Consider the following 10,020-nt stretch of genomic DNA (forward strand, 5'->3'; position numbering starts at 1 on the left):
GGGTGCCATGGCTGGGACAGGAGGCATCCCCTCCTGGTGTCCTAGCATGGAGAAGACGCAGTGAGGGGAGGGGGCAGAGGTGGAACCCATGCTGCGCCCCTGCCCTCCCTCCAACCCTGACTCAGTTCTGCCGGTTTTGAGGACGGCGCGCGCTCTGGGGATTGTCATAGAACTGTAGAATGCAAGAACTGGAAGGGACCTCGAGAGGTCACCATGCCCCGTCCCCTGCCCTCCCGACATCTTTTTTCTGTATGGTTTTAGGAGACGCCGTCCCATTCCAGGCACCTCCCAATGCCCCGGCACAATCCTCACCCTGGCTTTACGTTTCGATGCGAGCGAAGATGCGTATCAAGTGTGGGTAGCCCTCGCTCATACCATCGTGGGGATGGGGGCGTAGTGGGACACCCAGACAGGCTGTGATGACGTGGGGATTTCATTCACTCAGTTCTGTCGCATGTGAGTGTTACTGTCCTGTGGTAACCCCGGGGGCGTGCCTCAGTTTCCCTGAGTGCTTTACTAATATCTAGATGGTGGTGGGAATGTCAGTTGGACAGATTCTCTCACGGACAAAATGGGCAACACCTTTCTAACTGGAGCCTGGGAGGGGGGGCGATCGGGTAGTATCCTTTGCCCTGGAAGCAGGACAAAAGCCTGGGGCCAGGGCCAGCTCGAGCCATTCCTGCGACCCGGGCAGCAGGTGTGCTATGCTTGCACAGCTCCACCCCTGGGCGCACAGCACATGTGCGGCCCCACCCCCCGGTGCATTGCACACCTTATAGCTGCCATCGGGCTCCCCCCATAGGTTGGCACCCTGGGCAGCTGCCCGGCTAGTCCCCCTCCTTAATCCAGCCCTGCCTGGAGGAAGGGCAGGGCTGGGACCAGGAGCTGCATGGATGCCACTCTTGGCTGGCTTGTGGGGCAGGGGCAGGGCCCCTAGTTCTCAGCCCCCCTCTTCCCAAGATGGATGGTCCAGGATGCTCCTGGTTCCTGTGCTGACAAGTCTGTTCTATGCCGTGTCCCTGTCGACTAATTACCCTCCTGTGCTCCCAGCCAGCTGAGAGTCCCGTCTGGCTACAGATGGACGGACAGGGCCTGTGGACACCCCCGCACTTTGGTGACACAGACAGACTCAAATGTAGAGTAGATTTCCTCAAGCCAATCCCTGGGCCAGATCCTCAGACGGTGTAAAACCACCCAGAAACGTTGGGAGCGACGGCCATGTGCGTTGATGGGCTAACACGCCTGACTAATGGCCTGGTTGTCAGAGGAGAGGTGCCGTCACCTCGGGTAAGACGGGACCCTGGATCCCAGTCTTTGTTTTTTCCCTCCGCAGTCATCCCACCATGTGCTGAGGGAGAAAATGTCCAACCAAAGCTCCATGGCTGAGTTCCTGCTCCTGGGGTTCTCCGACATCCGGGAACTGCAGATTCTGCACTTCGTGCTGTTCCTGGTTCTTTACCTGGCCACCCTGGTGGGGAACCTTCTCATCATCTCAGCCATTGCCGTCAACCGCCAGCTCCACACCCCTATGTACTTCTTCCTGGGGAACCTGTCCCTCCTTGACCTCGGCTCCATCTCCGTCACCGTCCCTAAGTCCATGGCCAACTCCCTCCTGGACATCCGCTCCATTTCCTATGTGGGATGCGTTGCCCAAGTCTTTCTCTTCGTCTTCTTTGCTGCAGCCAACTTTGGCTTGCTCACCGTCATGGCCTACGACCGGTACGTGGCCATCTGCCAACCGCTGCACTACGAGCGCGTGATGAACCGGACAGCGTGTGTCCGCTTGGCCGCCGGCGCCTGGCTCACTGGTCTGGTCTACTCTGCTCTGCACACCGGGAACACCTTCTGGTTGCCCCTCTGCCAGTCCAACGTCATTGACCAGTTCTTCTGTGAACTCCCCCAGCTCCTCAAGCTCTTGTGCCCCGGCGCGTACCGCAGCGAAGTTGGCGTGCTGGGCTTTAGCGCCTGCTTGCTATTAGGCTGCTTCGCTTTCATCGTCGTGTCGTACGCGCACATCTTCTCCGCGGTGCTGCGAATCCCTTCCGGGCAGGGCCGGCACAAGGCCTTCTCCACCTGCCTCCCCCACCTCATCGTCATCTCCTTGTTCATCTGCACTGGCACCTTTGCCCACCTCAAGCCCCGCTCCAGCTCAGCCCCAGGACTGGATCTGGCGGTGGCTGTGGTCTACGCCGTGGTGCCGCCCATGATGAATCCAGTCATCTACAGCATGAGGAACAAGGAGATCAAAGCGGCATTGAGAAGGCTAACAGTATGGACATTATTCACCAGAAATAACATGCTCTGGCTTTCTCCCATGCCCGTGACTTTATTCTGGCTTTTGTAATAGCAGCATTCAAGTATGAGAACATTCATTCTCTGGGAAAATCACATGCAAGGAGCGTACATGATCGCGAAACTCCAGTCCAACTCCGATTAAGTCAATGGACTCTCTGTTGAGTTCCACTAGTGCGTATGCGATAGTAGCACTCCAGTTCAACTCCACTTAAATCAACAAAGTTTGTCGGGTTCCAGCAGGGTAAATAAAGTCAGGACAGATCCATTAATCCATTGTGAGGGTTGTATTGGTACCATCATCATGTTGTGAGAGCCCCTTGCACATTAAATTGGTAGCTAACGCAATGTCTTGAGTCACCTTTGTTGAGTGTTTGCTTTTCTCTTTCCGGGAGTGGAAAGTTTAATGTTTTTGTTTGGAATCTGTGATGTTTTCTTTCCTTGATTGTCTCTGCTTTTTTGTTTTGCTGGTGGAGCTGTTTGGGGTGAATTGAGAAGCGTGGGGTATGTTTGCTTAGAAAAAAATGTTTGTTCTTGCCATCGACTAGAGGGTGTTGAGATGTAAACACTTTGATAGGACTTTCCATGAGAGCTCAATTTTTCCCATACTGACCAAGGGACAGGAAAGGGAATCTGCAGGTGTAGGAATGGTTGAATTCCAGCTGGAATGATGATTTTAATAAGAACATGAGAAAGTGGGTCAGACCAAAGGCCCATCCAGACCAGTGTCCTGTCTGCTCACAGTGGCCAATGCCAGGTGCCCAGAGGGTGTGAATAGAACAGGGAATCATCCAGTGATCCCTCCCCTGTATCCCATTCCCAGCCTCTGAAAGAGATAGATGGAGGGGGTGCGTGTGGATGGATGGATAGATAGATAAGAGGGCATGTGTGGGGATAAATAAAACAAAAAATAGGACTATGTAGCACTTTAAAGACTAACAAGATGGTTTATTAGATGATGAGCTTTCGTGGGCCAGACCCACTTCCTCAGATCAAATAGTGGAAGAAAATTGCCACAACCATATATACCAAAGGATACAATTTTAAAAAAATGAACACATATGAAAAGGACAAATCAAATTTCAGAACAGAAAGGGGATGGGGGGAGGTAAATGTCTGTGAGCTAATGATATTAGAGGTGATAATTGGGGAAGCTATCTTTGTAATGGGTAAGATAGTTAGAATCTTTATTCAAACTTAGGTATAAAGTGGAGAACTTAAGCATGAATGACAGTTCAGAGGATTCTCTTTCAAGTGTAGTCTTAAAAGGCCTTTGAAGCAGGATGCAGGTAATCAAGTCGTTGAGTCAATGTCCTTTCTGGTTGAAATGGCAAGAAACTGTTTTTTCTTTGTGATCCTGTCTAATATCTGTTGTGTGGGCATTAATCCTTTGGCGAAGATAGATATTCAAAATTAAGTTTTCCTGAATCCAAATGTAGTGTCTGGCTGTTTCTACCTGGGAACCTCTGACTCATTTTGGAAATCAAAATTAAGACACCAAGCCATATCCTTAGATAGTTACTGCCCCCCTTATACCCACAGTCCAGTGACCCCTCCCCTGTCGCCCATTCCCAGCCCCTGACACACAAAAGCCAGGGACCCTTCCCTGCCCAGCCTGGCTAATAAGTATTGATGGGCGGATCTAGTGAAGAAGTCCATGGATTTACCTAGTTCTCAGTGGAATCCTGTTCTAGTTTTATAGTTTGGGCCCTTCGCCCATCTCCTCAGAAAAAGGTCCAAAGGTTGATTGCAAAGAAATCATCCCGTTTGCTTGTTTAAAACCTGCAGCCTATCAGCCTCTGTGTGTGCTTTCCTGTGCTCCATTAGTGCTGGAATGAATAACATTTCCTTGGTCTCTTTTCCCCCACACCATTCCTGATTTTCTAGCCCTCTAACAAATCCTTCCCCCACCCCCCCATCCCGCCCTTTCGTCATTTCTTGTCCTAGCTGAACAGTCCCAGTCTTGTTAGTTTCTCCTCCGATGGAAGCTGTTCCTCACCCCTCCTCGTTTCGGTGGCCCTTTCTGCATCTTTTCCAAATCCAACTTTTATACTTTTAAATGGGGTGAGCGTGTCTGTACACGGTATGTGGGCGCCGTGACTTTACAGAGAGGCAGTTTGATATTTTCTGTCTTATTATCTATTCCTTTCCTAATCACAGAATCCTAGAACACGAGAACTGGGAGGGACTCGAGAGCCATCGACTCCAGTCCCCTGTCTGCACGGCAGGACCAAGCACCGTCTAGACCATCCCTGACAGGTGTCTGTCCAACCTGCTCTTCAGGGGAGATTCCACAACCTCCCTGGGCAATTTATTCCAGTGATTAACCACCAGCACAGGCAGGAAGTTTTTCCAAATGTCCAACCTCAATCTCTCTTGCTGCAGCTTAAGTCAATTGTTCCTTGTCCTGTCCTCAGAGGCCAAGGAGAACAAGTTTTCTCCCTCCTCCTTGTAACACCCTTTTAGATACCTGAAAAGCGCTCTCATGTCCCCTCTGTCTTCTCTTTTGTAAACTAACCAAGCCCAGTTCTTTCAGTCTTCCCTCCTAGCTCATGTTCTCCAGACCTTTCATCATTTTTGTTGCTCTTCTCTGGACCTTCTCCAATTTCTCCACCTCTTTCTTGAAATGCGGTGCCCAGAATTGGACACAATCCTCCAACCGAGGCCTAACCAGCGCAGAGCAGAGCGGAAGAATGACTTCTCGTGTCTTGCTCACCCCACTCCTGTTTATGCCGCCCAGAATCAGGTTTGCTTTTTTTGCAACAGCATCCCACTGTTGGCTCAAATTTAGCTTGTGGTCCGCTAAGGACCCCCAATATTCTGTTTGCTTTCTGACTGCCACTGCACACGGAGCAGATGTTTTCAGGGAACTAACTACAGTGATTCTAAGCTCTCTAGATTGAGTCATGGCAGCTAATTTGAACCTTATCTTTTTTGTTTGTACAGCAAGGATTGTATTTCCCCAAGTGCATTAATTTGCATTTATCAACACTGATTTCCATCTGCCCTTGTGTTGCCCAATCACCCAGTTTTGCGAGGTCCCTTTGTAAACTCTGCCCAGGCAACTTTTAACTATTTTAAGTAATTTTGTTTCATCTGCAAACTTTGCCAACTCTCTGTTTACTCCTTTTTCAAGACCATTTATGATTCGTTGAGCAGCTCTGGTTCCACTACAGATCCCTGGAACCCACCACTAGTTACCTCGCTCCACTAGTTATTCCTACCATTGTGGAATGCAGTGTAACCGTTAACTTGAACTCAGGACTTAGTTCGAGTTAACGTTTGACTGCCGCCTGTAGCCGTGGGCTGTTAGTTCGGTCTAAGGGGATTTAAAAATGACGCTCGGACGGGAAGATGCAAATAAAGCCCGGGGTATGTCTACACTACAAACTCAAGTCGAAATAACAGCAGTTATTTCGAATTCACTTTAATAGCATCTACACAGGCAAACTGCTATTTCGAAATAAATTCGAAATAGTGGAGCCCTTATTTCGAATTTGGTAAACCTCATTCTGCGAGGAGCAACACCAAATTGGAAATAGCTATTTCGAATTAAGTGTTGTATAGACACTTCATTCGAAATAGGGGGCCTCCAGCCCTTCCCAGGGAGCCCTGGTGGCCACTCTGGGCACAACCACGAAAACTTCCTCTCCTCTCCCCCAGCCCCGGAGCCATTAAAGGGGTAGACCCTGGCCACAGTGCCTGTGCCAGCTCCAAGCCTGCCAGCCCAGAGCCAGCAGTGACCAACGGGGCCCAGTGGCCCCAAAACAGGAGCCAGCAAGCCCCTGGCAGCCAGCCCTCCACCGCTCCCCAGGAGCAGTCTGCCAGCTCCCAGGAGCCTGCCAGGGGTTGGAGAAGGTGGGTGCCTTCCTGGTGCAGGGTGGAGATCATGGACCTTATTCAGGTTTGGGGGGGATGCCCCCAATGTCCATGATCTCCGCACTAGATGGAGGAACGTGGCCGTCTATGGCAGGAGAGCTGCCAGCCTGGCCACCAAAGGCCACATGCAAACCCAGAAGCAGGTTTGCATGAAAGTCAGGTTGGTCCGCTGAGACCCCCAACCCTGAGCTTCCCCTCCCCCATCTTTCCCTTGCTTCCCCCTTCCAGCTCTCTCCTCCCAGGTTTCCCCCTCCCCTCTCCCACCCTCTCTCTTCCCCTCTCCCACCTCCTTTCCCCAGTCTCCCCAGAGGTCCACCCGCCCCCCAGTTTTGTTCAATAAACCCAGTTTCTATTTTTGAACATACGTGTCTTTTATTTGACATCAGGAAGGGGGGTTAGGGAGGGGTAAGTGGAAGGATGTGAGGGAGGAATGGGGCACCATCCCCTGATTGGGAGGACTGGGGAGACTCTCCCTCAGGGCCTCCTGGACCCTGACAGCCCCTCGATGGACCCCCCGGACGGCAGCCTGCAGCAAGTGCAGCGGGGCTGATGACAACGACCGCACGAGACGCACCGGCATACCCAGGAGCAGCTCTGGCTCCATGTGGCCGAGTCCTGTGGTGTCCCGAGTGCGGGCGCTCAGGGCACTCCAAGCCAGGACTGCTTTGCTGTCCCTCATCGAGGTAGACAAGCAAGCGGGGAACCCTGAGAACTGTCTGTCCGGGGTGGGGGTCGGGTCCCTTTAAGCACGGAGCTCAGTTAGCCTCAGGCAGCAGCTCCACACACTAAGTCCCAACCTGATGCCCTGCCGGCACTGGTTCTGGCCAGCCTTAACCCCGGTTCAGGGTCCGCTCAGTGTGGACGCGCTATTTTGAAATAGTTTCTGTGTGTAGATGTGTTATTTTGAATGAGCTTAATTAAGTTAATTCGAAATAGTGCTGTAGTGTAGACATACCCCGGGATATTTAAATCCCGGGCTTCATTTGCAACTTCAAATGCCTCCATTAGCCTCCTTAGTTCGAACTAGGGGGCTAGTGTAGACATACCCTTAGACTCTAAGGTGCTGCTGGACTATTTGTTTTTTTTTTGTGAGTTGTTCCAGTTACTGACTAGCTCCCCCTCTGAAGCGTCTGCTAATTGTGCTAGGGCTGGATTTCTTCTACCCTGCTTGCTAAGAGTTAAAACTGCGAGTTGGGGCTGGCCATGTGGAGGAAGCATTTACCTTGCTGGACTTGAGAACCTGAGATGCAAAGGAAATTGCCCAACCGACGTGAGAAGGGAGGGTCACTTGTGGCTTTGTTTAGGAGCATTGTGTGGGGTGTTTTCCCAACTCAATGCCACGCAACTTCCTTCCCCTTTTGTTAAGGGTTTTTCTCTGCTCAGACTTCCTGCTTGCAGGTGGGGAGGCATTGCCTCTCGGACGTGCCCGGGACTGCGTGTGAATTTCCCAGGTTACTTGGTGGGGCTTGTGCCAGCTCTGTGTTGGATGGATGGAGAGGAACCCCTAAATATTGGACCCAGCTCTGGCTGCTGCTGGTGCTGCCTGGCAGAAGGGTTACACAAAGCCTCCTAAGAACAGGGAGTAAACTCGGTTCCTGAGAACTGGCCGTCCTGACTCTGACCTTCCTATGAACATACTTCCTTTATTTGTTTTTACAACAAAACGACTCTTTTGTTATTAAACATTAACAAAGGTAGTCGGGGGAGGGAGGCTGAACTGGGATGGGGGATTAGGACTGGGAGGAGTGGTGGGGCAGCTTGCTGAGCCCCATTGGGGGCGGGTGGGGTGTGGCTAGGGACCCCATAGGGGTGAGCAGGAGGGGCAGCTGGAGCCGGGGTCAGGGTCAGCGGGGGGGCATGAGGAGTGGCCGTAAGGGGCCATAGGCATGGCCGTGGGGAAGGGAGGGAGCCGGCGGATGACAGGGTGGGCAGATGGGTGGGCCGTGGGTATTGGAGGGGGGTAAAGGGGTGAAAGGCAGGAGGCGGCTGTTCCCTCACCAGGTCACTCCAGGTTTGTGTTCAGCCGGCGGGCCAGGGTGGCATGGATGTCGCGCGTCACCCCGATGTGCTGGCGCATCAGCTCCTCCCCAGGCCTGGCTCGTCTGCGGATCCCTTGGACTGTGGAAGGTGGCTGCCGCGGCGTGGTGCGGACCTCCGTCCTGGCTGGTCCGGCTGTGGAGAAGACACAGAGAGCGGCGCTCAGTCCTCCCTGCATGCACATACCCCGTGGCCGTGGCCTCCTATGTGAGCAGCCACCGCACCCGTCCACAGCCCGCAGGAGGGGATGTCCCGGTGGAAGGCCGTGTGTGGCCAGCCCAGCCCGCCCTGTGTCACGGGCCCCGAGGTGGCCAGAGAGCCGTGCTACCCACCCCACACCTTCCCTGCATGCACACACCACAGCCAGGCAGGCGCGGGATGTGTCCAGCCACAGCGGCTCTGTCACATTACCGAATTGGAGGGAAGCAGCCAGATCATGGCTGCACCCATAGGTGGGGATGCTGGCCCCAACAATGGTATAAAAGGGGGCCATGTGGGGTGCTGAATAGAAGCTTATTATCTGATAAACCTATGTAAGCTATTTATGTGGTTGTATAATACCTGTGTGTGTAGTTAGGAATCTGTAATCTGTGTGGATACTGAATACTTCTCTGCATGTGGCTGAGCATTGGGCAGAGCCCGGGCCTGTGGACATGCTAATTAGCGAGGCCCTGTGGGACAATGGCTCTCAATGGGCTAACGACACACCTAAAGCAGGAGGGCGGACACCTAAGAGTGGCCAGCAGAGAGAGGCTGAGGACCAGGTGACCGGCTGAGACCAGAAGAGGCCAGGAAGGGGGTATAAAGAGGCCATGAGGTCGATGCCATTTTGTTCTCAGCTCAGCACTTCATCCCAGAGGCAGCAGTGCAGGGATTGAAGAGCCTGGAAGACCTGTGAACCCATCCTGATCGTAGGATGTGCAATAAGAACTTTTAAACCAGCAGCTGTAACATCTCTGCTAGAGCCTGCATCGAGAACTGGGAGATTCGGTGCATGTAACGTACTGTACTTTAATAACCTTACTCTCATGCTTTTCTTCCTTGTAGTAATAAACCTTTAGATATAGATTCTAAAGGATTGGCCCAGCGTGATTTGTGGGTAAGGTCCAGAGGGTAAATTGACCAGGGATCTGTGGCTGGTTTCCTGGAACCGGACAGAACTTGTTCGGGGTAGGTGGGATTGGGTGCTAGGACCCCCCACCTGTGTATGAGGCCCGGGGCCATCTGGGGCACGGATATTGCTGGGGTGTCGGAGGGGTTTTGCTCGGGAGGCTTCAGGCAGGCAGCTGAAGCGCTCTGTGGGACTGGTTTGTGGCCTGTTTGGAGAGGTCACCAGTCTGGGGGCTGTAAGGAGCCCCGGATTCGAGCAATTCGCCTTGAGCGGACGCCCTCAGCTGTGCCCAGACATGGCCCGGTCCGTCACAGGCTCCCCTCGGGCAGCTGAGGAGCCATGAGCAGCCTGCCCCTCCCTGGGGGTGCGCACACAGCTGCGGCTCCCTGGGCTAGCAGTGGGAGCAGCTGCCACCTCACACGTGCCGGCCTGCCTGTGTCCTGTGTGCAACACCCCAGGGCATGTGGGGGGGGGGGGGGGTGTCTGCGCCCCGGTGGCCAGCCTGCTTGCAGCTGGCTGCGCTCTCCCTCTCCCCCCGGGGCAGGATGCGTGTAGCCAGGCACAAGGCTGGCAGCAGGCTCCTGGGCATGTGCAGGGGCTGGTGTGTGTGTGCCAGGCTGGAGTGGACCACGATGGAGCAGGAAGAGGATGTGGCCCAAGGATGTGGTGGAGCTGCCTATAGTAGGGGTAGGCTTGTGGTC

At 53.4% G+C, this 10,020-nt stretch overlaps 1 protein-coding gene across 1 annotated transcript; it reads left to right on the top strand.

Moving 5' to 3' along the window:
• The first annotated feature begins 1,173 nt into the window (after window positions 1-1,173).
• LOC142821313 (olfactory receptor 14I1-like) lies at window positions 1,174-2,344 on the top strand. Its single transcript, XM_075912189.2, has one exon. It carries the CDS (start codon window positions 1,361-1,363, stop codon window positions 2,342-2,344), a length of 984 nt encoding a protein of 327 aa, XP_075768304.1. The 5' UTR covers window positions 1,174-1,360.
• Window positions 2,345-10,020: the final 7,676 nt, after the last annotated feature.

The sequence above is a fragment of the Pelodiscus sinensis genome, chromosome 30, assembly GCF_052426305.1.
Source record: "Pelodiscus sinensis isolate ZL-2025 chromosome 30, ASM5242630v1, whole genome shotgun sequence".
In the NCBI taxonomy this organism is placed as follows: domain Eukaryota; kingdom Metazoa; phylum Chordata; order Testudines; family Trionychidae; genus Pelodiscus; species Pelodiscus sinensis.

Excerpts from the sequence above, each read along its gene's own strand:
- LOC142821313 (XM_075912189.2), top strand. The coding sequence starts at position 1,361 with ATGTCCAACCAAAGCTCCATGGCTGAGTTCCTGCTCCTGGGGTTCTCC.